At 33.1% G+C, this 26669-nt stretch overlaps 1 protein-coding gene across 3 annotated transcripts; it reads left to right on the forward strand.

Moving 5' to 3' along the window:
- The first annotated feature begins 3129 nt into the window (after positions 1–3129).
- LOC131150961 (3beta-hydroxysteroid-dehydrogenase/decarboxylase) lies at positions 3130–26669 on the forward strand. Of its 3 annotated transcripts, none has more exons than XM_058102075.1 (12): positions 3130–3435; positions 4503–4592; positions 4686–4819; positions 4928–5098; positions 5457–5573; positions 5693–5772; positions 8286–8484; positions 9133–9250; positions 10797–10971; positions 15398–15554; positions 16451–16517; positions 26464–26669. In XM_058102075.1, the coding sequence occupies exons 1-12, from the start codon at positions 3174–3176 to the stop codon at positions 26499–26501; spliced, it is 1608 nt and encodes a 535-aa protein (XP_057958058.1). In that variant the 5' UTR covers positions 3130–3173; the 3' UTR covers positions 26502–26669. The 3 variants fall into 3 exon arrangements, with proteins under 3 accessions (XP_057958058.1, XP_057958056.1, XP_057958057.1); XM_058102073.1 differs by lacking the exon at positions 26464–26669 and adding an exon at positions 16622–17202; XM_058102074.1 differs by lacking the exon at positions 26464–26669 and adding an exon at positions 16622–17202 and having other exon boundaries at positions 9133–9199.

Raw genomic sequence — 26669 nt, forward strand, 5'->3', positions numbered from 1 at the left:
TAGCCACGAGTATGATTGCAGAATTATTGGCTCTATTTAGACTTTGACATGAAAAAATGTAGGAATTTAATTAAATCAGTCTTGAAAACAATTCTCATTGAACTCTTGTTGACTATTGCTTTTACCCAACACTTTAGGTAATCTTGTTAGGAAATTAGACGTCTGAAAAATTTAAGCTCATGAAATGATCTCTTGAGAAAAGGAATCCATGTAGTGTCTAAATTAATTGTCAAATTAAGTTCTTGTGATGATAGAGCTAACGAAGTCACCAATTTACTTATCTTTCATTTGAAAGCATGATTTTTTTTTTACTGTAAAATTAAATTTGTATGTATTTAAACGGAAACACAATTGGATGGTTCAAATTTTACCCTAAATTTTTGCATTTTCGTTTCATAAAACGATAGTTTTACTGTTACACTTAAATTTTGTTTCATATAAGGATACAATATAAAATTTAAATTTAAAATCTCATATTTTCAAATGTCATCTTAGAATAAAAACACTTTCTTAGAATCTCGCTTTCCACCGCAACAAACAACCAACCGAAAAAGTAAAGAAAAGAAAGAAGAAGAAGAAGAAGAAGAAGAAGAAGAGGTGACTTAAAGTGGGGTTGAAGTAGGAAGGAATTGGAGAGTGGTAGTGGGAAAGTTGGTGCTTTAGCTTTATTGCAGTTTTGTGGGGTTGGATGGTACCCAACGGTCGAGAGATTAGATTTGTTCACCAAACCTTTTCTCTCCCTCTGGGCTATAGTCCCATAGCTGATGTATGCCCTTCTCAGCTATCCTCCATTACTGAGGAAATAGGACAAGGGCCCTCCTCCCATCACCCTCCATCTGGCTCCCCCAAAGCCCTAATCCCTTGTGACCTCTACCTATCGTCACACCCTTTCATTTACTCATACCTTCACGTCTCTCTCATCTCCCATCTTTTTCTCTCTCTCTTTCCCTATTCTCATTTTCCTTCCCAAGCATCAGTGTCGACTTGGAATGCAATAAAATTTGTCATATTCATTTATCATGTTATTCATGTGGTCACCATTATTTTTATTCATGTAAGGAATTAATAACTATTGGGCATATTTTATAATATTTTTTAAATAAAATTAATTAGCCTTTGTATTTTCATTTGTTTTTTATGTCCCTAATGTTTTTTTATATTGCCAATAATTTTATTATTTAATTAATATTTATATAAAAAATATAACAGAAGATAAAAATTAGATGCCAAAATAGGATAATTTCCTTATAAGTTACATTATTATGCAATGCTAATGCTTCATATGGAGGCTACTTAAGTGTTTTTTTTTTTTACTGTCTTAATGCAAAGTTCATTTGCCAATAATGCCTAGAAAGCCTTTAAAAATATTTTCTTTTTCACTTTATTAGTTGTAAGTTATTCAGAAAAGGAAATTTAAAGTTGCTCAAAGCGTAATATTTATGATGGCAATATGTTAGTGCTTATTACTTTAGATAGAGTAACTGAGTAATTTGTAGGAAAGCAACCATAATAGTTTTACTGCCTTTTAAATTATTTTTTTATGACTCTTTAATTGATTTTGAATCACAGAGCAAAATTATAAGAACTAATCAAAATGTTTTTGTACAAATTAAACCGAATGAGTTTACTCATAAACTCTCTTAAATTAGTAATTTTTTATTATTCATTTAAAATCTCTTGCGTTTCAAATTAGACATTATTAGTCGAAGTGCAATAAAAATATTTTTTAATAATTTATTTAAAGATTGATTAGTTAAATTGGATTGAACAATTAGCTCTTTAAATAGAAGAAGATATATAAAAAATTACGTTAATAAATAGACACACATGCATACCTAATAGATACGTACACATAAATATATGTATTTGCTTATTATTTTTATTAAGGGCGGGTTTTGGCTTAATGGGTAGAGCAAATTCGGGGGAAGAAAATACATTTTCCACTTTTTGCCCCGAATTCTAATTGACCCACAAAATTTATCTAAATCCATTTTCAAATTACCAATTTTGCTCCAATAGAGGCAAATTTTAAGGCGAATCCACTAACCTTAACCTATTTATATTCTCAATATTGCATGATTATTAAAAAAATTATATAGTCAAATGTCACAATAAAAAAATACATGGCCAATATATGAAGAGAGATAACTTAAAGTCAATAGAATGAAGGAAAGCCATGGTACTTTGGTAGCTAGGTTCTTAATGGGAAAATCCGTACTATATTTTAGAGTGTGGATTTTCGAACCTTAAATTTTAATTTGTGTGAATTTGAATAAAACATAATACAAATTTATATTGAGTTTCTTTTTAGTTCTTTATATATATATATATATATATATATATTAATTTTTTAAGATAATAAACAAATCCATAGTACGCAACCTTACCTTATAATTTTGTAATAGCTTGTTTCCATATCTCGAACCCGTGATTTCTAAAATATTTATTTGATTAATGACTTAGAAATTACTAACCTAGAATTGTGTATAGCTACTTGATTTTTAGTTCTTTATATATATATATATATATAGTACGCAACCTTACCTTACATATTTGTAGCAGTTTGTTTCCATATCTCGAACCTATGATCTTCAAGTCACACTATTGCGAGGATGGAACTAAAAAAAAAGGTACAATTTAAAAATTTTAACTACTGCACAAATTATATCATTATCAAGTTTTTACTAATAAATTCACTTAAATTGCTTGAACATAAATTGTAATTTTGAAAAGCTTTGTAAATCGTAACCGAACATGCATTAAAATTATACAAATAAATCATTTAAAAATAAAACACACCTCATTTTTTAAAACAAAAAAAAAATTATACATTAGCAATTAGAAAATTATATTCTTTAAATATTAAATTAAATTGTAAATTATTTTTCTTACAACTAGTGGGACTCACATTACTTCTACTTGTTAGTTAAATATTTTTTTTTTCTGTTGGAAACCAATTTTTGAGAAAATATAATGCCAAATCTCATTTTCCACTTTTTATTTTATTTTTTCTATTTTTAGGAAAAACAAAAACAAAAAAAACAAAAAAACGGAAGAAACAGTTTTGAAAAATACATAAAACTCCCTACTTTTTCCCCGCCTAAGTCCCCCAACTATAAAATTCGTCAAACCCAAAACCCCCCGGCACTCTCTCTCTCTCTCTCTGCTTGCGAATGGCGATCGACGAACCGTTCGTCGTCGCCGGGAAAGAAAGCTACAGGACCTGCGTTGTCTTCGGCGGCCGAGGCTTCGTCGGAAGATCGCTCGTCCTCCGGCTTCTTAAGCTCGGCAACTGGATCGTACGAATCGCTGATTCCGCTCAGTCTCTCGAGCTTGATCCGTCCGAGCGCGACTCGCTTCTCTCCGAAGCCGTCTCCGATCGTCGCGCTTCGTATGTGCAAGTTGATGTTCGCCATAAATCTCAAATCGTCAATGGTATGGGAAGTGTAATTGACGGTGTATTTGGCTCCGAGAAAATGCGAGAAATGAATCGAGAATGCGTGTTCTTACTATTATTATTTACGTTATTTATTCTTCAAGACTTAAAAAATAGTGTTGTAGTTTTGGAGGTCGAGTTTGAGGTTTTGTTTAGTTATTTTGAAATAGAATCAGTAGGGTCATAAGAATTAAAAAGTCCAGGTCGATTTTCGCCATAAGTCTCAAATCATCAACGGTATTGGAAATTTAATTGATAGTATATTTGGTTCTTAGAATGCGCGAAAAGAATTGAAACTGCTGTGTATGTGTGTGTGTTCGCGCTTTGTTATTGTTCAGGACTCAAGAGTAGTGGTTTAGCTGTGCGTTTGGATTGAATTTGAGTTCGAGGTTTCATTTTTTTTAAAAATTATTTTGAAACAAACGTAATAGGATCAGAAGATTTTCAAGATTTTGTTTTCATTTCCATTTAGTTCATCTTCTAGGAACCAGACGGAGGATAAGGGACTTATGCGTTCAGCCATTCGGTTGTTTATGTGTATTTGTGTCTGTGCAGCGAGAGAGAATAGAAAATTAAGATGTTATACACAAGGCTCAGAAATCAAACCTCAAGCTAGTCTGATTGTAGTAGAGCAATGGTCTTGATGGAAATTTATCTCTGCCGTTGTGGCTTTTGGCAACAAAATTCTTCCCCCTTCCCTATCTAGGGATATCTAGTTTTAATTGTTTTGCGTTTTTCAGAGAGGAGAAATTTTTCACTGCCTGTTATATTAATAGATCTAGATGCTTTCACCTTGTCTCTGTCTATTATGGTGAATGCTTATTTGATATTTTAAGATTTGTGAGGAATACAGATCTTCATTAAACTCACTCCAAGACATGAATGGCGACTTGGTGAATGGAATTGCTTTTTATTGGGAGATGTTGTCATTTTTATCAGCAGTTTAATTTACCTGGAATTGGAATTTAGGATAGCTTGTGTTCTTCTGTTTTCTTCGTTTTCCTTTTCCCCTTTTTGGGTATTAATAATTATTTGTTTTATGCATGGATGACATACTGCCTTGCAGCTATTGAGGGTTCATCGGTCGTATTTTATACGGATGCTACTACTACATATGCTGATGGTTTCTACAACTGTTACATGGTTATTGTTAAAGGTAAATGTCCATTTACTTAAGTAGGGTAATTTTATTTTGACCTCAAACACTCAAAGGAAATAATGATTGCTCATGTTATAATTACTTACTCAGGTGTGAAAAATGTAATCAGTGCTTGCCGTGAGTGTAAAGTTAAACAGTTAATATACAACAGTTCTGCAGATGTAGTATTTGATGGGTCACGTGATATACATGGTGGAGACGAGTCCTTGCCTTACCCTTGGAAAGTATGTGTACCTAGGGAACTTCTTTGTTGTGCTTTGAAAGATTACATTCATGATATCATTGTTGCTGAGGACCCTTTTTTTTTTTTTCCCCTTTATGGTAATGTACAGTTTAAGGACATGTTTAGTGACTTGAAGTCTCAAGCGGAAGCACTTGTCCTCTTTGCTAACGATATTGATGGCCTTTTAACATGTGTGCTTCGCCCTAGCATTGTCTTTGGACCTGGAGATAGACAGCTTGTTCCTTTTCTTCTGAACAATGCAAAATCTGGATGGTCAAAGGTCTGAGGAGCACTTTGTGTATGGTTCTATTTAGTTATATTGAACTAATTTGAAAGCCTTGATATGGACAACTTTGTTAAGCTACAATTTAAGCATAATAACATACTTGATCCTTTATTAAGCCTCTTCTTTCTTTATTGCCATTTTTTTTGTCACTGAAATTTTCTCATTAGGAAAGATTAATAAGTAGACAAAACTAACAAAGTACGATTTACCCTGAGCTTTTGGTTTTATATGACTTAAATTACAAATGGCTGCCCTTTTGTCATTTGGTTTGTCTTCTGTCCTTTGTTGCATTTTTTATGTTGTCTTGTATTTCGTAATCTTTTTTAAGGATTAATACAGTTATTTATTTCAGTTTATTATAGGAAATGGTGAGAATATGTCAGACTTCACCTATGTTGAAAATGTTGCCCATGCCCATATCTGTGCAGAAGAAGCTCTATGTTCTAGGATGGTTTCTGCGGCTGGGAAGGTGCTTCTTAAATTTGATAAGTCTTGGTTAATGATCTTTATTTATTTATTTATTTATTTATTTTAGATTTTAAAAAAATTAAAGTGTGAGTAAAATATCCTGTTTTGATTGTTTTGTAGGCATTTTTCATAACTAATCTTGAGCCAATGAAGTTTTGGGATTTTGTATCTCTCATATTGGAAGGCTTGGGATATCAAAGGTGAAGTACACATACTGGTCTTCCTTTGTTGGAGGAGTTGCAGCAGTGTCTGTTCTTTTAGCATCTTTGGTCATTACGATGAAATAATTGTTAGTCGTTTTGTTTGCACTCAATTAATTCCAGTCTTGTGTGCTATAGTTAGGATTTTAGTTTCCAGCATTTGGAATATTCTAGAGTGGGGCGTGTATTTGGATGCAATGATTAGGGAGTGCTTCTATCATGCCTATCTTGTTTTGAGAAAACTGGAGACAGTAGCAGTTACTGGCTTACTGTCTTCTGTACAGATGAAACTAGTAGTTACTAACCCCGCAATCCTAAATCTCACAGGATCCATTCCTGTAATTAAAATTGAAATTACAGCACAATATATTGTGGACATTTGCTTTATCCAGTCTCCAAGGCCAATGGGCTTTCAAGTGCTGGGATGTGTTAAAAACCATTTTTGGGGCCTTATCTTAGAAGTTTAGGCTTTTAGTTGAACCACAACCAAGCATCTCCTTGCCTAACCCGCCTCGAAGCCTTGAAGCAAGATTTAGGTTCTTCATTGATAATAACAGAGAAAGAAGCATTAGATAAACACCCCCTCATCCAAGATTGCCATCTTTGACCTAATCCTTTTAAAAAGATTACATCAAGAAAATTTTAACTAACTCGATCATAAGCCTTTTCAAAATCTACCTTAAAAACCACCCTTTTATTTCTTCTTCTGCGAACATCATCAACAACCTCATATGCTACTAAAATAGCATTCAAGATCTGCCTATTCCCCACAGAAGCACTTTGAGTCTTCAAAATATTATCCCTTATCACAAAACTCAGCCTGTCAGCTAAAATGATATTAGAAACTTTACAATAGTTTTAGAAGATTTCGTGAGGATTTACCTATTTTATTTCATATACCTTTTATTTAGCATTTATGATACCATTACATTTGTTCTATCTCTTAATTAACAGACTTTCATTTTTTTTAGAATCAAACATTAAAAATATTAATATTTTTTAATTAATGATTTCATTAAAATTATTTTAATTATTTATAATTAAATTTTAAATATTTATTATTAGAAAATGATATAATATTTCTTGTTATTAATGTATAACATATTACTATCATATTAAATTATGATAAAAAAATGATACTATTAACTACATTTAAAATTTAAATTTAAATTAATAAATAGTTCTTGTTCAATCCAGAATTGGATTAAAATAACTGATATGTATTTTTAAATATGTTTAAATGAAAATATTAATATTTATAATTAAAAAATTAAATGATAATTATATTAATTTTTAAATAAAATTAAAATATATTTTTAAAAATAAAACAATATAGTATTATTTATTAATTAACAATAATCTTGTTATGAATGTATATTATAACATATGATTATCACATTAATTTATGTTAAAAATAGTGTTAGTAACTGAAATTTTGTTTATTTGATGTTAATTTAAATTCATAGATGATTTTTTTTATTCATTCCAAAATTTAATTCTATTTTTTAAATAATTAATAGGTTATAATACATAACAAAATAATATATGATTAATTTTAATTAACAATCTAGTTAATAATTATGTTAACTGTTATTTTTAATTGACATATAAATATTTTTATAAATTAAAAATAATATAATATTATTTTTTTATTAACAATAATATTGTTCTTCATTTATATTTATAACATAGTTATCATATTAATTTATGTTAAAATAATATTATTAATTTAATTAGTATTTTTAATTTTTAATATTAATTTAAATTAATAGATGGTTATTCTTCTTCATTCCAGAATTGAATTATGTTTCACTAGTAATTAATATATTATAATACATAATAAAACAATATATAATTATCTTCTAATGTATTTTGTGAATTATAAAATAGTCACTAAATTTTCTTATATTTATAAAATTGACCCCACTTATAAATAGTACCACTTATAAGTGGTCAAAAAGTTATCTTAGATTGTTTCTCAAAATTTACATAAATAGTTCTAAAAAAAGTGGTTCTAGAAAAATACTTTTTATGATAAGTGTTTGATATAGTACAAGTCAAATGTCACTTTTTTATAAAAGTACTTATTTTAAGTAATGAATGCTATAAGCTCTTTTTTTTAAAAGTGCTCTCAAACGGAGGCTTAATGCATGTCTTGGATTTTTAATCATCACTTTTTGTAGAACTTTTCTCCTACTTGTTCCTCTTTTTTGATTCACATATTTATGATTTCTTGATGGACTGGAGTTGGAACTAAACTACCTGCATGTACTGGTTGCTGGATGGATATTAATATTTGTGTTTTACTACTTGTGATTGCTAAGCATGACTTTTTAGTTTTTCTTCCTTTTGTGTTCTTTTGCTTTCCTATTTTTCAATCAGCATTGGCATCGCCTTTGTGCTCACTCTGCTTTAGCATGCTGCCACATTAGATCCTGGGGCTAAACACTTGCTATATGTCATCCAGTGATGCAAACATAAATTGAGTTGACGTCTTTGAATTCTGATTGCAGACCATTTATCAAACTTCCTGTCAGGATGGTTTGGTATATTCTTTTGCTTGTCAAGTGGACGCATGAAAAGCTGTGCTCTAGAAAACAGAGCCATCTTTTGTCATCGCAGTACTTTTTTCAGTTAGCCTCTTGCACTAGAACTTTTAAGTGCTCTGCGGCTCAAAAACATATTAAATACTCACCAGTTGTCCCCCTCAAAGTAAGTTTTTTGCCTCTAACAATGTGCATCTTTTCATCCAGTATAATTATATTTGTTGATTTACGTCATCTGTTGCTTTTTCTGTGTCTATTTTTTTTTTTTATCTCTTATTTTACGATCTTCTTTTAGCTTATGGTTTTTCAAAACCATTCTCCGGAAATTTGTGGAGCTAATCTTTACTATCTTGGAAAAATTTAAAAATCCAAATTATTTTCTGATATTTTGATAAAGCTAGAAACTGCTTGTTATTTTTGTTAACTTGCAATGTGCAATTGTATTGATTTTTTCTCCTGCTTGTCAAACATTATTTTATTTTGGTTCAAAATTAGCATTCACCATTTGATGGGCCCCACCAAGCAGATCCACTTGAACAATTCAGTTGATATTTCAATTTTTAGATCTCTGATATATTCCAGGAGCTGTCTTGGATACTTGGGAAAATCTAATGGTAATGCTTTTTGAGGGCATTAGACGCTGGATCAAAGCAAACCTTAATTCTTGAATATAGCAAAACTAATATAATTTCCTTTATGATTTGAGAAGGATTGAAAGAAGTGTTTGCAGTCATGATTTAACAGCTTAATCCAAATACTGGAAATTTTAAGATTAAAGCTTTTGCTTTTGTGTGTGTTGATTTTGAATATACAGGAAGGTGTCTCGTTAACCAGTGATTCATTCTCGCATTTATCCAAAGACTCGCAGTCCGTGAGATACAGTGAGTTTAATGAACAATCAAAAGTTGATAAGCTGCTAGGCAGTGGGAAAGGTTGGGATCTTGTTTCATTGTATGATAATTTAATATTGGCCTCTGCAATAATATCAGTATATATTAAATCTTAAGTTCTTTTCTAATAAATTAAATTGTCAAGAAACTATTTGTGTGGAAGCTTTAATTAATGAAGCTTGTAAGATGGATTATAAGATCTTAATCCCTGTAGATCTGTTTGGTGTTTTAATTAAAATGGTACACCTGAGCCCTTTGTTTTAGTTGGGCTTAATTCAAGCTTGTAAATTTAATATGCTAGAATGATTTTATTATACTAACTACCTGTTTATACAGAAGCATAATGAAAGCAGCCTTGTTGGGGGGTCTTCTCAAACTTGGCTAATTTCCCCTTACACCTTTTTGCTAGAATTTGGCAGAAGTCAGTTTCCATGAATTATGTGAAATAGATTTATTAATTCCTGTCTTCTTAAACATGAATAAAGAGAGCATTGTTGTAAATCTTGTGAATAATGCATACATGGTTGAAGTTGCTTTAGCATAAAACCTTTTTAATAGGGGAAAACATATACTAAGAAAAAAGGGAACATATAAATGTTATGGGACAAGATTTCCTCCAGCAACTATAAATGAACAATCACAAAAGAGCTGTCACCTATTCCCTTTGCAAATCCTTGAAGGAAGGAACTACCCCAAAAAATATTAGAAGCCAAAGCCTAGACACGCAAGAAAGATCACTCTATCCTGCAAGAATCTGAAAGGCATAGATTGATCCTTCAATATTTTAGCATTTTATTCAATATTTTGAATCATAATCGAGGGTTGCCTTGAGGTTCGCCTCAAAGAGAAGCGTGCCCAAAAAGCCTTGAGGCATAGTAGTCTACAAATTATATTTAATTTTTTAAATTTTATTTGTAATTTTTTAATTATTTTTAAAAATGTATGTAATCTGCGTACATGTTTTTATCTAAAAAATAAACTTCCTCAAAGACTTATGCCTTAAGGCTTTGAGGCTTACAATTTATCTCTTAACTAGTAAGGGTTAAAAAGCCTTGCCTTACCTTCACCTTTGAAAACATTGATATTTTTTGGTCTGTGCTAAAGCCTCCAACCCTCTCCTTTTTGAGCATCAACATACACGATTGATATGCACAAATTCATCAGGCGAGTGTTTGTAGTAGATTTCACTTTGCAAAAAGCTTTTGAACCATTTATTATTCAAACATTTTACGCACGATACATTTAGGGCGTGTTCCTGTTAGTGGAACTTTTGTTACTTTCCCCATTGAGCTGCTCAAAATGATTGTTACTATCTTGAAATTGTAATTAATTTTAATCAATTCATTCAAATTCTGGGACATACAATGCATCCTTATTTAGGGCGTGTTCCTGTTAGTGGAACTTTTGTTACTTTCCCCATTGAGCTGCTCAAAATGATTGTTACTATCTTGAAATTGTAATTAATTTTAATCAATTCATTCAAACTCTGGGACATACAATGCATCCTTATGCTGCGCATCCAAATAGTCCTTGCATCATGAAGTGTACTATTATTTAAGTGGATTGATCCCATGCTCTTTTACTGCAGTGGCAGAGATTTTGCTTTGGAGAGATGAGAAGAAAACATTTACATGTTTCCTTGTGCTGGTTCTGTTGTTTTACTGGTTTTTCCTTTGTGGAAGAACTTTTGTCTCATCTGCGGCAAAACTTCTCATGTTAGTTATTGTCATCCTTTTTGGGCATGGATTTCTACCATCAAAGATGTAAGTGCTGATCTATCTCGTTGGGTTGAGTGTAGTTTAAAATGCCCATGATTTGTCTTATCTTAAGGCCACTCATACTTTATGGAATGTTGGGGATTCATTTATTTATCAGGTAATTATATGATTATTAGAAGAAATATTAACTGAAAAGATAGGGTTTTCTATTTAGTACAAAGGGTAAGAGAAAATCAAAGACCCCTTTGGTGTCTTTCTTTAATCAATCTTCTATTTTTCCTCCAAACATCTTTAGATGCCCATCTTTTATAGCTTTCAACAAAAAATGAGGACAAAATGGTGGAAAACTAGCATATAACTGCTGAAAACCACCCATTCACAGTTGCAACCACTTCAAAACCATTCATAACCACCTATAAAATATAAGATTGTTTAATCTTTTTTTCTCAGATTGTATAGTGTGTTATATACATGCCATGCATAGTGTGTGGTTAACACCATGTTATATATGAAAAATCTAGAACATACCATTCCAGATGTTAGAACATTTTTTTTCCCTGGCTGCCCAAGGGGGTGGGGGAGTGTTGGGGTTGGGATTAGAAAATTTAAGTTGGTTTTTTTCAAGATACAAAATAATATTTGTGTTTGTGCTCCTTAAGTAGGCTTGTTCTGATACTCCAAAAACGTCAAAACACAAGTTTAGGAAAATGGGGATACTTTACAAAGGATAGCCAAGGGCAATAAAATTTTTGTAGGAGCAGGTTAAATGGCCAAATAGGAAAGATTAGTGACAAATATGAGAGGATGCATGGAGAACAAAATCGTAAGAACATAAATGATTTGAGCAATATGGTTTTGGAGTTAGCTGTGTCATGTGAAATTGTAAAACACTTGCTATAGACATAAATATCAGTGCATAATGATTGCATCCACTGTAATGTAACAATATCAATGCGTACCCTCTGATTCACAAGTGTGTTGGCTGGCTCACAGCTACAATCGGCTATGGTTCCATGGTGGTCATTACAAACCGTTACAGACCATTACACACTGCTACACTGCCAAATTGACTGTGAAAGCACATGGATTTTCGAGCCCTCTAATTGCATATTTTTTTTTTCTTCCCTGTTTTTCCTCTATTTAAGCTTAGCTTATTTTAATTAGCACTTATTTTAAAACTTTTTATATTTAGATTAGTTTATTTTTTATTTGGTTTGTATTTTGATAACTAGCCTTAAATAAATCCCTTTTCTTTGTAAGTTGCTTCAATTTTTATTTTTTGCTACACTTGGTTTGGAGATAAAACGGCATTCTATTAGCACACATAATTCATTTTGTAAAGAGGATGACAGAGAGAGACATTCATACATATATGTCTGAAAAGAGTTACTGCAAAGTGGATCAGAAAAGATGGGCAGTTAGGTTTCATTTCATTTCATTGAATTTCTAACAATCAATTTCCTCATATCACTCGTCCATATGCATGTGCTTATGTGAAATATGAATTTTCAATTATTTATGTTTTACTATTTCTTTATGATTTCCTTCTTTAAAGAAAGAATTTATTTTCTTTTAAAAGAAATAAAGAAAAAGACTTTAGTACCTACTGTATAAAAGTAAATGAGCTATTCATAATTGCATCAGCTAACACAGGGATTAAAAATATATATACTAGAACTTGGGAAAGAGTAATTAAACAAAGCTTAAGTAAAGCAACAAGGGTATCAATATTTGCTTTTATGCCTAGAGCTAGAAGATCAGTCATAGGGATTATATACCTATTAAGAAGATTTGCTGGAAAAGTTTTTGAAAAAGAAGAACAATTTGCATGGTTTTATATTTTCTCAGATAAGGCTTATTGTAGGGGGTATGCTAACTTGGAAACTATTATGATAGGTTCTGAAAGAGAAGGGATTGGATAGTAGTAAGGATATCTATAATGGGCAATCGCCAGTTTTAACACCATAGACACGGAATTGGGAACTTCTCATTACTGCGGTTTTATGTCAGTGGTTAGCTATGAATCCTTACTTTTTGATTTAGTTACAATGAACTAACTAGACATACTCAAGATGAGTTCCATGTGTATGCAGTTTATCGATGTCATTGTTTTGGTAAGCTAGAAGTGGAATAGAATCAAAAATCGAAGTTGGAATAATGGTGAGAGATTTTAAGACAATTTAGACAAGTAGAAGTAAAAATAGGTGCAATGCAATTTTAATAATTCAAGAAGGGATAAAAAATAAAAAGTTGAATTTTGTGTACATACATATAGTGGTAGATTTCATTACCATTGATCAGTCATTCAAATAGAAAAAAAAAGCTGAAGATATTATTATGCATAGGTTTTAGCCATGTTGGGTAAAGTGGAGAATTGTTGCTATGTGATTATCAAATACCTTTAAAGTTAAAACTTAAGAGGAGAAATTTTCTTGGAGGGTTATAAAACCAGCTACACAATATGTATGCATATTAACTATAAAAACGTATCTGAAATATCAGATTGGTTATTAGATAAGAGCATATGTAAGACGTGAGTGTAGTTGGAATGAGAATTTTAGATGAATGACCAGTAAGCTAAAAGAAAAAGTTGTTGTCTTAAGGACACTGATTTAATCGATAAATGGCTTTGATGGTTTCCCTTAGAGGAGATTTCCCTCTGGCACAAAGTTACAAAAGGTAAATGAGTGGGACGCAAATTTGGGAATAGGTCTATCGAGGTGTATTTCGGAGGTCTATTTTCTTTTTATCCCTTATACTGAATTTGTTCTCGGTAATTGTTTAATTCTCTTTTGTGAAGACATATGGTTGGGAGTTGTCAGCTTGTCATTTCTTTTCCTTCCCCATATTGTCTTACTCTTTCCTCACTGCATGTTGGAGTTATTCTTCCTTTTTGATCTCTAATATGTATGGTATCTATTGGGATTTTCACTTCTGTGGATCTCTTAATGATAGTGAGGTGGAGGAACTTTCTTCTTTGTTGTTACTGTTGTTGGTGTCATCTATCCAATAGGAAGGACATTTTGGTCATGGGTTCTAGAATCTAGATTCTTTGGTGTTTTTTCTTGGGAATATTTTTTTGAGCTTTTGATTTGTGTTAGCATGTCCTTTGCTTCATCATAGTATTTGAAATGCCAAAATCCCTCTTAAGATTAAGGCTTTTATTTGGTCAGTTGTTCTTAATAGAGTCTATGTTTGTAGAGTTTGCAGAGTAGTTCTTCAAAGGCATTATCTCTAGATGTGTGTACTTTTATGTCTTGCACTTTAGAAACTGCTTCTCATCTTCTTTTCTCTTTTGGTATTGTTCTCTCTCATGGAGGGTTTGGAATTAGTTGTTTGATTTATTTGGAGAGACTTGGGTTTATTCGGAATCGGTGGAGGGTCTTTTGGCAATTCGTACACTGGTTTTGATAGGAGCAGTGACTAGTGAGGGCTCATCTTTGTTGAGATGAGCAATTTTTTTGCAGTTTTGTGGGGTATTTGGTTCAAACAGAATGTTATTATATTTAGAGGGAAGAAAATGTGTTTTATGCCTTGGGCTGTATTCATTATACAACTTCACGTTGTGTTTTTTGAAGCCAGTTGCTTTAAAGGGTGTGTTTTTTGGATCTACAGCGAGACTGGCAGGCTTTGTTATTTCAATTGAGATTTTTTCCTTTTTTGTTTCCTTTTCTTTGGAGGATTTCTTATTCTCCCTTTTGTAAATTCTTGTGGACAGATATAATGCAAGTTGAAATAGGACCTTAGAAAAGCGAATGGTGTTTTAGATGGTTGACATTTGCAACATATACAAGATCTGGCTTGAGAATTAGTAATTTGGTTGAGATTAGAGACAGAAGGAGTAAGCCTAGAAAATTTTGGTTGAGGCAGTAAAAGAGGATGTGACGGCCCTCCAACTTTCAGTGGTTGCCTTAATTAAGGAAAATGGTGAAAGAAGATTCATATAGCAGGCCCATTTTGTGAGACTTATGTCTTTGGTTTTGTCATTATTCTCTGAAGGCGTGGGCCATGTGACCAATATGCCAGTTCTGCCCTTGACCCCTTAGTGGCTGCTTTGAGTTATTCAAGACTGAAAACTTGGAACTCCTTCCAAGGAGTTGACATCAAAGTTTGTAGGCTAGACCATTTCTGTTCCTTCTTTTTATTGTGTCATCTGGACATCACCAGTTTTGCTTCAGGTACAATGTGTCCCTTTTCATCACTCAATGTTCTCATGCCTAACCCTGTTCAATAGAACAAGTTAGCTAGAACATAGTCTATTGAATGGTCATGCAAAGAAATATGAATGAATGACCTGGAAGGAAAAAATATTTTCTTCTCTTAGTAAACATTATTTTTTATAATTAATAGTTGTATATCTGAACAATTTGGTGTTGAGATTTTTGTCAAGTTTATTCTTAAATAACCACTTGAATTATTTTAGCTTTTTTCAGCTTCAGGTTTATTGATTATGATGACACCTTTGTAACAGGTTTGGGTTCAATGTTCAGAGAATATCTTTGTCCTGTTTTGAAATCCCAGATATGGTTGTAGAAGATTCATTCATAGTCATAGCAACTTTGTGGAACAGAGGAGTTGATGTTATAAGAGCATTGGCCAAAGGAAATGATTGGAACCTATTTTTAAAGGTACAAGTTTTTATGATTCTTAATATTTCTTGTTTTCTTAAAGTGGTCTGATTTCTCACTCCCTACTCCCAACCCAAGAAACAAAAAGGCTCTCTGACCCCCGAAACCATGGTAAATAATTTAGGTGTAGTTTATATCATTATTACTGAGCTGCGGCTGTTGTAACCAAGTGGTCATGTTGCCTTTGAAAGTTCTGATGAGTTGTTGCTAGTTGTGAAGTAGATGCCAAATGTTAAGCCGTGGTGTCTCTTCCACCTCGTTATTCTTGCTGAAGAAGTTATCTAAGTCATCGTATTTTATTCTGCAATGCATTTTTTAACCTAGTGTTTAGAGATAACATCAATTACCTAGAATTTATGAAATAAAGAATATTGATTGTTTGAAAAGGCGTGTTTCGATTTATTTGCTGGAGGATGGAATGTGGCAAGGAATGTTCAATTGTTCACCTTGTTTTGGACATACCTGAAAACATCTGTTGAATTATGTTTTCCAATATGGGGTTAAGAAGCATGAGTGTAGCTGATGAGAAATCAATTCCCTATTCAAGGATATTGGGTTTGGTGCAGGGAGAAACATGTCTCAAGAAGAAGCATTTTGCATTATTTTCCTGTTGATGCAATGTTCAGTCCTAGATTTCTCTGCAGAAATGTCCATAATAATAGCTGACATCTTGTGTGCATCAATGTCATGAACTTAAAATAGGCACTGTTAAAATCTAGACCCTTGCTTGTAGGGACGAGACTTCTCATTTCTTATTTTGCAGCTAAGTTGATTTTCTTTGAATTGAATTGAATGAATTTGGCAGCCATACTTTTACTACATGAATCAGTTTCAGTTGAACCCTGGTAACACTCATCTTGAATCTATCCATCTAATAATTTTCTTAACCAATCCAGGTGGCATTTCCCCTCTACCTTCTCAGGATTATCTCGTCGTATTCCATGGCCGTGGTGGTTGGTGCAGGTAAGGGCTGATAAATCATCTTTTTCATGCATTCAATTTTTATCGTGCTTCTTTTTTTTCTTTTTTCTTTTTTTTATTTTGACCTCATTGGAAACAAATTGCAGTTCTAATCATTGCATTCACGGCACTTTTCATTTACGAGCAATATGAATCGGAAATAGATGGATTGGTTGAAATATCGTTCAATGTTGTTAAGAATTTGAGTGGATTATTGATGAGGAATCTACCTGCACCTGTGGTAAAGATTCTACGTAACTTTGAAATAGTAAATCAAAATGAAGAGCTTGAGACGGTAAAGGATTGGCAATAACTCACCGGAGCAACCACCAAATCAAGTGTCAACTGTAAAAATAGGAATTGGGTCTTTGTATCAAGTTATAGAGATGATGTTAGTGTTATAATTTTTCCAAAATGCTAGGTTATAGATGTATATGCATTTCAGTCATCCAGTCCCAAAATAGACAGACAATCTTGGTTCCAGTCACACTTCCAAGGGGCGTAGCTTGATGGTGGACAAAAACTAGACTGGCACAACTGATTAGAGAGAGAGAGAGAGAGAGAGAGGCTACTGGTCAAGCACACTAGGGGCCTGTTTAGCTATGGAAAAATGTTTTTATATTTTTCATTTATCTTTTTTTTTTTTTTTTTTTTGTTTGCTACTACTATAAATATGCATTTATCAACATATATGGAGTGAATGTGCAGTTTCTTATTTAATTCATTTATGTTTCTGCAAACAATTTAAGGCATGCATACTATAATTTTAAGGGGGGGAAAAAAAAAGGGAGAATGTAAAGTTGGGGTGAGGGTTTTTTTTATTCTTTGTTCTTTAGGCTTCGTTTGTAATTCAAAAAATATATGGAATGGAAAGGAAAATATCATGAAATCCTCATTTTCATGTTTGTTTATCAAGGAAAATAAGAAGAAAAAAAAGGTACTAAATCTACAAAATAATAATAATAATAATAATCTGATCTTATATATCATTAATATTTAGTTTCTTATATAATTTTTAGTCATATTAAAAGAAATTTTATGAGTTTTTTCTTTATTTTCTCTTCCTTTTTTTACATAAAATTCTTGATCCAAATGGACCCTTTTTGCATATGGAAAATTATACTCCTAATAACCCTAACCAAGGGTATTTTTTAATTTTTTGAATTTCACCATCTATCTATCCAAGCAAGCCAGCTGCCAAAATTCAACTCTTATTGGCTATCGGTAGTTTTCTACATAATTCTTTTAGCAGCGGTAATGTTTATAATACTTTTTTTCTTTTTTCATTTTGAAGAACAAGGGAAAAATAATGCATCATTACTCGGACTATGTTAGCTAATATTTATTGCTACATACTTAATTTGCTAGTAGCTGAAGGGCATCCTTGTAAAAATATTACTGAAATATTAAATTTGAATATATGTAACACATTAATAAGTAACACGTAATTAGTTCATGATTACCTATAATTATTTTTCTGACGCTTATTTTCAAACTTGAAATATTGTAGGTGTGCACTATGGTTACAAATTAGCAATCACTAACATTTCTCTATCAAAAAATAATTAATACTAAATTTATTGATTAATAAATAAAGCTTTCAACAAGGGTGGAAAAGTTTCTAGTTAAAGTGCAATGCATGAAGAACATAGTCGTGAGGGAAAAGCAAGCTTGAATTATAGGAATTTGTTCAATTCTTCTATTTTTATTTACTTATTGTTTGGTACTGGTAGTGTCTAAAATTATTTTAACGCTCAATTAATTTATTGGGATAATAAGTCATCTCTGCCATGACTATGAATGAATCTTCTACAACCATATCTGGGATTTCAAAAAACTGAAGAGTTTAATATTCTCCTCAAATTTCTTAACTATTGTGCCATACTCTGATATATTTTGGGTACATATTCACGTCTAGAAGATGTTTATTTAATGACAAAAGTTAAACATCCGTTTAGTTATGGAAAATTTCCATTTTAATGTTTAAAAAATTATTTAAAAAGTGTAACTAATTTTCTATTTTCATAGCATTTTTATGAAATAAATGAACAATAATAAAAAGTTTTGGTGATATTTTGTTGTGAATTAATTTATTGTTCATTTATAATTTCTCAAATAATTACAAAAATGTCACCATGTATTTCAATCTTTTTCAAATTTGCGTATAAAAGTTGAAAAACATCTCTCTCTCTTTTTTTTTTTCCAGATTTTTAATTTTTATTTTACATATAAAAGCATGAAATTCATATCTTCGACTTTAATTTGTCTTGATTAAATATAGAGTTTCTTATAAACCCAAATTCAAGCCCCAAAATCAATGATTCCAAATATTACCTTAAATAAATTTTGCAATATTGAAAAACAACCTATGTTTTTTTGTGATTATATTGAAATCTAAAAAAGGTTTTAAAAAAAAATTAAAAATTTTTTTTGCACATTTAAAGTGTGATGCCCTGTTTTTGTTGTTGTTGTTGTTTTTTTTTTTTTTTTTTAAATAGTCATATACCTATGATACCCTATTAGTAATCAACCAAACAACCCGGGCCCAAGGTGGGGTATCGAGGATCCACCTGTCCATATTCACATTCTAACTGTGCAGCAGAAAACATAATACACCTACACTTTATATACAATACTAGAGTACTAAAAACTCCAAAAATATATATATACAAATCTTCCAAACAAATCCATTAGATATCCCAAAAATTATACAAACTTAGCCCCAGTCTCAAAATAAAAACATACCCTGACTATAGTAATCTACTCCTCTATCTCGGAGCTTGCTCCGCCTGACAACCCAGATTTCCTGAAATGTTTAAGATCTTTGAGGTGAAACATCTCTTAGTAAGTGAGAATAAATTATTATCAGTGTATGCAAATGAGTTTTAGTGTATCATATCATGTTCATATAAATATTAATTTAACTGAAAATTCTTAGTAATTGTACTCATATATATATATATATATATATATATATATATATATATATATTTCTTGAAAATGTGATCATGCTCAGTAAATATTTCTATGTACAAAATAACATATCTGCCAAAGTACAATCATATAAGTGTATCGCGTCTATAATAAGAAACTCATTCATATCACCGTCATATAATAACCCCATATAACTGGGTTGTGCGGCCCAAAGGCGAGACTTAACCCTGACTTGCCTACCAAGCTAAGTCAAAATACCTCGTCTGTAGTATGATTGGCCCATTACAGCCTGGGCCAGACCCAGGGGCAGTCAACATCTCTCCGAAGGCTCAATCGACTTCCAATCATTAACTCAATCATTAGCAACAGTACCGTACTCTCATACCATTAATCAATCAGGTTCTCATTTCCACCACTCAATATACATAATAATATATTTCCAAAAGCTTTCATTTCTCGTAAACATGCTCAAGCTCATGAGTATCCACGTGTATATAATACATCTCGTCTGTAACTCATGGTTGTTCATCATATCTGTTAGCATAAAACCATCACATCCGTGCATATGACATATCATCATATCTGATAAAAACATGTCTGTATAAATCTCATTTCATCACATATATATATATATATATATATATATATATATATATATATCATCAAATCTGTGTAAAACATATCTGTACATATCTCATATCAACATATCCATATAAATCTTGCTATTTCATCATATAATATTTTCACATACTTTTTTTGCAGTAATCAAAATCATTTTGCATGCCACATAGTTTTTCAATAATATTTCATAACATAGTATCCATCCAGAAAAACATGTGATCAACCAAAGCCATTATTTTCATATACTTGATAAGTTAGAAAGTTACATATAATATATTCATATCATACTTTGAATTAATCAATTAATTTTCAAAGAGTTCTGACATAATTTATTCCCCTTACCTATTTCCTGAGAAAATGCTTGCAGGGATGCTAAATCCATGCCTACGGCATTCGCACAAAATCTTGTATACCACGAACCCTAGTTTAATCAGCTCAACCCCAAAATGCATATCATCCTATCATTCCTAAATCCACACAATCCCAATAACTAATTAAATTTAAAAACAACTCCCTTACCCTAGTTTTGGAGTGGTGCTTGGAATGCCTAAACCAAAAATCTTCTCCGATTAACTTGCTAAGGGTCACTCCTAGAACCCCATGGTAGTATCTGATCGTTGAATCGAGCTGAAATTGAAGAGAAATCAAAGAGAGAAGGGAGAGAGTTTTTGCAGGTTTTAGAGAGAGAAAGAAAGAGGTTTTATTTTTTTTTATTACATAAAATGGGCTTGTAGGATCTATTTTATTAAGTACTACTAGATGAAACCATTGACGGTTTCCTGAAACCGTCAATGGTTTGGATTTTAACCCCTCCATTTTTTCCATTGTTTTACTGATACTGGCCCGCAATTACTTGAAACCATCGATGGTTTTCTGAGCTCCCCCAAAACCGTCAACGGTTTGGTCCTTCACCAAATTGTTTCTCCCTTTTCCCCTTTATTTCCTTATTATTATTTTTCGGGTCTCTACATTTTCCTCTCATAAAAATTTCGTCCTCGAAATTTGCTATCTAGTACTTGCTCTAACCTTTAAGGAAAAACGCTGAAATTTTATTAATTACCCTCACTTATATATAGTGGAGGAATATCGTGGTTACAATAGGGTCCTGGAAGATTACAGTATATCATATAAAAGAAAACTCTCCCAAAACCATTTATAACCTAAAACCAAAAACACTAACTACCCTACACTATGCAAGTCAATAAACAAAACATTCTAACTCAACTCTGGACCCTACTGAACAAGTGTGGATATCTCTAACGCATCTTATCCTCCAATTCCCATGAAACTTCTTCTACTGCGTGATTGTGCCAATGTACTTTCACTAGTGAGATTCTTTTAGTGCGTAGTTACTGTTCCTTTTGGTCCAAAATCTGAACTGGCACTTCTTCATATGACGGTGTATCTCTGATTTCCAGTGATTCGTAATTGATCACGTGTGAAGGATTTGGGACATACTTCCTCAATATAGACATGTGGAATACGTTGTGTATTCTAAACAATACTGGTGGTAATGCTAATCTATAGGCAACTAGACCAACTCTTTCCAAGATCTCAAATAGTCCAATATACTTAGGACTTAGCTTACCCTTCTTCCTAAATCTCATAATCCCTTTCATCGGTGTAACTCTCAAGAACACGTGATCCCCTACATCAAACTTGAGCTCTTGTTGGTGAGTGTTAGCGTAACTTTTATGTCGACTCTGAGCTGCTATGATTCTGTCTCTAACGAGTCTGATTTTATTATAAGTTTGTTGTACTAACCCTATCCCCAAAATCTGCCTTTCACCAATTTCATCCCAATATAACGAAGATCGACACCTCCTACCATACAACGCCTCATACGGTGTCATCCTAATGTTGGCCCGATAGTTGTTATTATAAGCAAATTTGACTAGTGGCATGTATTGGATCCAACTACCATCAAATTCCAATATATAGGCTTGTAGCATATCCTCTAGTACCTGTATCGTCCTCTCTATGTATCCATCGGTCTAAGGATGAAATGTTATACTAAATGTCAGCTGAGACCCCAAAGCCCCTTGCAGACTCCTCCAGAATTGTGACGTGAACCGTGGGTCTCGGTCAGAAACGATGGACACTAGCACTCCATGCAGTCTAACTATCTTCTGTATGTATTGTTCTGTCAGCCTACTCATGGAGTAGCTAACTCTGATGGGAAGAAAGTGGGCAGTCTTCGACAACCGATCTATAACTACCTAGATGGCGTCTTGTTCATGAAGTGCTAGCGGTAACCCAGTAATAAAGTTCATAAAAATATGTTCCCACTTCCATTCGGGAATATGAAGTGGTTGCAGTTGTCTCGCCTATCTCTAATGCTCATCCTTTACCTGTTAGCATGTCAAACATTGTTCTATATATCCCACAATTTCTTTCTTCATATTACCCCACCAGAAAGATTCTCGTAAATCCCTGTACATCTTAGTGCTTCCTGGGTTCATTGTATAAAGGGATCGATGTGTAACGACCTGAAGAATAATGGTATTTAAATAATAAAGAGGGAGGGAAATGGAAACAGGAACAAAAGGAGGTAGCTGACTTCGTCGACGAACACTTCACGTTCGTCAACGACGTTGCACTTTGGGGTGTAATAATCCAGGAATTTTCTGATGGCCTCGTCAACAACTCGTCAACGAACACAGAGCATTTGTTGACAAGGATAACATAGGGTCTCGTCGACAAGGACAAGTTTCGTCGACAAGAAGATACCGAGAGAGGATTTTTGGAAATCTGAAATTCGTCAACGAGGGTGCAAGTTCGTCGATGAACTTTCTACAAGACTCATCGACGAGGTGATGTGGCTCGTCGACGAATCCCGTAGTATAAATAGTGCTAAACTCATTTTCTTACGCAGGAAACTCACTGAAACCCTCTCTTTTCTCTCTCTACGGTCTCTCCCTTCTCTCTCTTTGATTTCAGCCCCGTTACTCGCCAGTTCGACAATCTGAGGCCACCACAATGCTCCTAGGGAAGTTCTCTCCAAGTCTACTAGAGCGAATCATCGGTGGGACAAAGTTGGATTTCATCCCTGATTCAGGGTAAAGTCTTTTAAGTAATATTTGGCTTACCCAAAGTTGTAGGAAATATAGTAGACATAGAAATAGTAATATTTTGTTCTGGGATATATGTTTTTCAGGGTGTTGAGTGGAGAACCCTGCGGGTGTAGGACCCATCATAGTAGGAGATTTTTAGTAGGAATCAGGTAAAGGAAATATGCTATGCTAAGCAGTTCTAGAATGGTTTTCAGTATGAAATATATATTTTTACCAAGTTTATATTTACAGCAAAACTTTATACAGTTTAACAATTATGAATAGTATGTTTTAAATTACTGTGTGGCTTTAAAATATAGATATAGTATAGAAACATGTTTTATAGTATTTTCAGAGTTATGTATTGCAGAATAAATAGACAGTGGATATGTTTTATAGTAATGATAGAATACCATGATTATACAGTTTACAGTAACATGACATACAGATTTATAGTTAATTCCAAAAACACAGTTGATATAGATACAGTTTACTACAGCGTCATGATTGATACAATTATTATAGAATCATGGTAACACAGATAGTTGTATATAGAGATGTATTATATAGTATCAGACCCTGATGGACATTACTGATACAGTTTACAGAGTACGGTACCGTAACTATATACAGTATAGAGTGCAACCACCTATTTAAATAATACGTGATATGTAGGTCGATCGTATAGTGCCCACATGTGGATAGGCTCCCCATCAGATATGGGTTGAGGAGGGTAGATCAGACTGATGGAGTATAGTGGTTTACCCTGGTCAACCAACCATCGTAGATGTAACGTCCCTCAATTTATAAACATTAAATATCACATAATAACTAAATGGTCAACCCGAACCCATGGGTAACGGGGACACCTGTCATACACAGCGGAAAATCTAGCAGCAGTAAACATAAAAATTCATACATCCATCCATAAAACATAATACCAGAACTTTCTATTAACATCAATATACTGTTCATATGTACAATCTCCAAAAAGTCAAAATAACACTAGAACTATGTAACAAAACTCTCCTAGTCCTAGCTCAGGGCTTACCCTTCTAGTAGGGAAGCACCAATCACTCAACGGCGGCCCTAACCCGCCGGTCTCTCTGGGTTTCCTGAAAAATATATTAATTTTGGGAGTGAGACACTTCTCAGTAAGGGAAAGTAAACTAAATATAGTTGTGTGGCAACATGAATATTTAAAGTGCTTATACATATACAGTACATTTCATAACTCTGGAAATAATCATAATATCATGCTGGATAATCATGTATTTTCATATTTGTTAATAAATCATAACATACATAGTATCTGTTATAACTCGTAATACTGAAAATATACCCAGGATGAGTAGCTAGCTAATGTCATGTATTACCCCCCATGACGGGTTGTGCAGCCCGAAGGTGGGACCCGACAATGGTTGGCCGACCACTGCCGAATCAAATATGTCTGTAAGTACGATGGGCCCGCCACACCCTAGTCCGGACTGCCAGGTGGACGTCCACACTCTACTGAAAGCCACATAGATTATCCATCTTCCATCCCCTCGTGGGATGGTTAGCACTAATACGACCTCGTGCCAAATCTGATCTACCCATAGCTATGGTACCGAGCTCCTATTCTGAACTAAACTAACATCCTAGTGGTGATAACATATAATACATGATCGTACATAACATCATTACGGCCTCGTGCCAAAAACATAGATACGGCCTCGCGCCGAAATCATACGTAGGGCTTCGTGCCAAAATCATAGTAAATATGGCCTCACGCCAATAATATCAATACGGCCTCGTGTCGATAGCATAAATACATGGTCTCGTGCCAAAATCATATAAATACGGCCTCGTGCCGATAACATAAATATGGCCTCGCGACAAATACATTTCAGGTATTTACATTTGAAAATAACTCATTTATCATATATTCGTCAACTCAATATAACACAACCCATCTTTCCAAAATACCTGAAAATATATTTTACTCGTAAAAGCATTCATATTATATCTCATTTTACGTAAAATAATATTCATGCCACACATGCTTTATTAAAAGTCATACTTTATATTTCAAAATCGTGATTTTCTGACATCTCATACATACATATATTTTTTAAGCATCATAGCAGTATTTTCCCAATCGTACATTTCATTCATAATAAACGAATATATCATATGTTTTTCTGAAAATAAAACTACTCACAATCAATAATAGTTTGCATGGAAAAGAACTGCTTTAGTTTACTCCCTTACCTGGCTACTGAGAAAGCTCCTCTAAAATCCTAGTCTGACCCCCATAGGATTTTCTACTCAATATCCTGAAATTCAAAACTCTTAGTATTAAACATCCATATTTTCATGTGTACATCAATTTCTATAACTACCTCAAAGTCTAATTTGTCTTAAAAAGCCTTACCTCAACCCAAGGATGATTTCCAATTTCGTTTTCCCAATGATCCACTCCGGCAAACTCGTAGTGAACTTCGCCAGGAACGTCGTGGTAGCCTCAAATCTTCGATTCGGCGTAAAACCAACCCAAAATCGAAGAGAGAGAGAGAGAGAGAGAGAGAGAGAGAGAGAGAAAGAGAGGAAGTTTCAAATGAATAAAAATCGAATTTTTCATATATATAGCAGGATTCGTCGACGAACCCGACCTTCGTCGACGAGTCCTTCACAAATTTCGTCGACGAAATCTACTCCTCGTCGACGAAATTCAGTCAGCTCTGAAACCCATCTTGGCATTTTCTCGTCGACGAAGCCCTGTGTTCGTCGACGAAATCTTTGAAGCCTTCGTCGACGAAACCCTATGTTCGTCAACGAAGCTTGGCAGCTTCCTTCTATTTTTTTTTTCCAGTTTCCATTCCCCTTTTGCATTGTCGTCGACAAACGCGGAGCGTTCGTCGACAAAGTCTACGGCCTCCTTTTGTTTCTGTTTCTATTTCCCTCTCTCTTTATTACTCAAATTCCCAATTTAAATTCGGGTTGTTACAGTAGATCCCGCCTACGGGCCGCACAACCCTGTCATGAGGGGTTAAATCATGACATACAGTTATCCATAGGGAAGTTTTCAGTTATTATTATGTATATACAGATTTACAGAGACAGGGAATATATTTATGTACATTAGAAGTATTTTGAGTAGAAACCTAAAGTACAGATATGTTAAGCAACATGAAAAATGGTGGTGGTTTATATTACTTGTATTGTATTTACAAATTCAATTATACATGATTATATAGTAACAGATTTTCATAGCATTGTAACTCATTTTTCACACACTAGCAATAGCATATTTCGTCTTATTGAGTGTTGGCTCATCCCATTACTTTAACATTTTTCAGGTGATCCAAGTAGGCGAGCATATCAGGCTCGTAGGTAGAGGGGCTTCAATACTGTTCTGTCAGTAGAGTGAGTATTTTTTGGAGTATTTATGTATAGCCCTAGCCCAGTTGAGAGTATTTTGGAAAACAGTCATATATGTATATTTTGGGAAATATTTTAGCGCTCTGGTATTGTATATATTTATATATGGTTGTGTTTATATGAA

Source organism: Malania oleifera, chromosome 3, assembly GCF_029873635.1.
Source record: "Malania oleifera isolate guangnan ecotype guangnan chromosome 3, ASM2987363v1, whole genome shotgun sequence".
Lineage (NCBI taxonomy): Eukaryota > Viridiplantae > Streptophyta > Magnoliopsida > Santalales > Ximeniaceae > Malania > Malania oleifera.

Excerpts from the sequence above, each read along its gene's own strand:
- LOC131150961 (XM_058102073.1), top strand. The coding sequence starts at position 3,174 with ATGGCGATCGACGAACCGTTCGTCGTCGCCGGGAAAGAAAGCTACAGG. Across the intron at positions 5,574-5,692 it reads TGGTTTCTGCGGCTGGGAAG|GCATTTTTCATAACTAATCT; the intron begins GTGCTTCTTAAA and ends ATTGTTTTGTAG. Across the intron at positions 10,972-15,397 it reads GGATTTCTACCATCAAAGAT|GTTTGGGTTCAATGTTCAGA; the intron begins GTAAGTGCTGAT and ends CCTTTGTAACAG.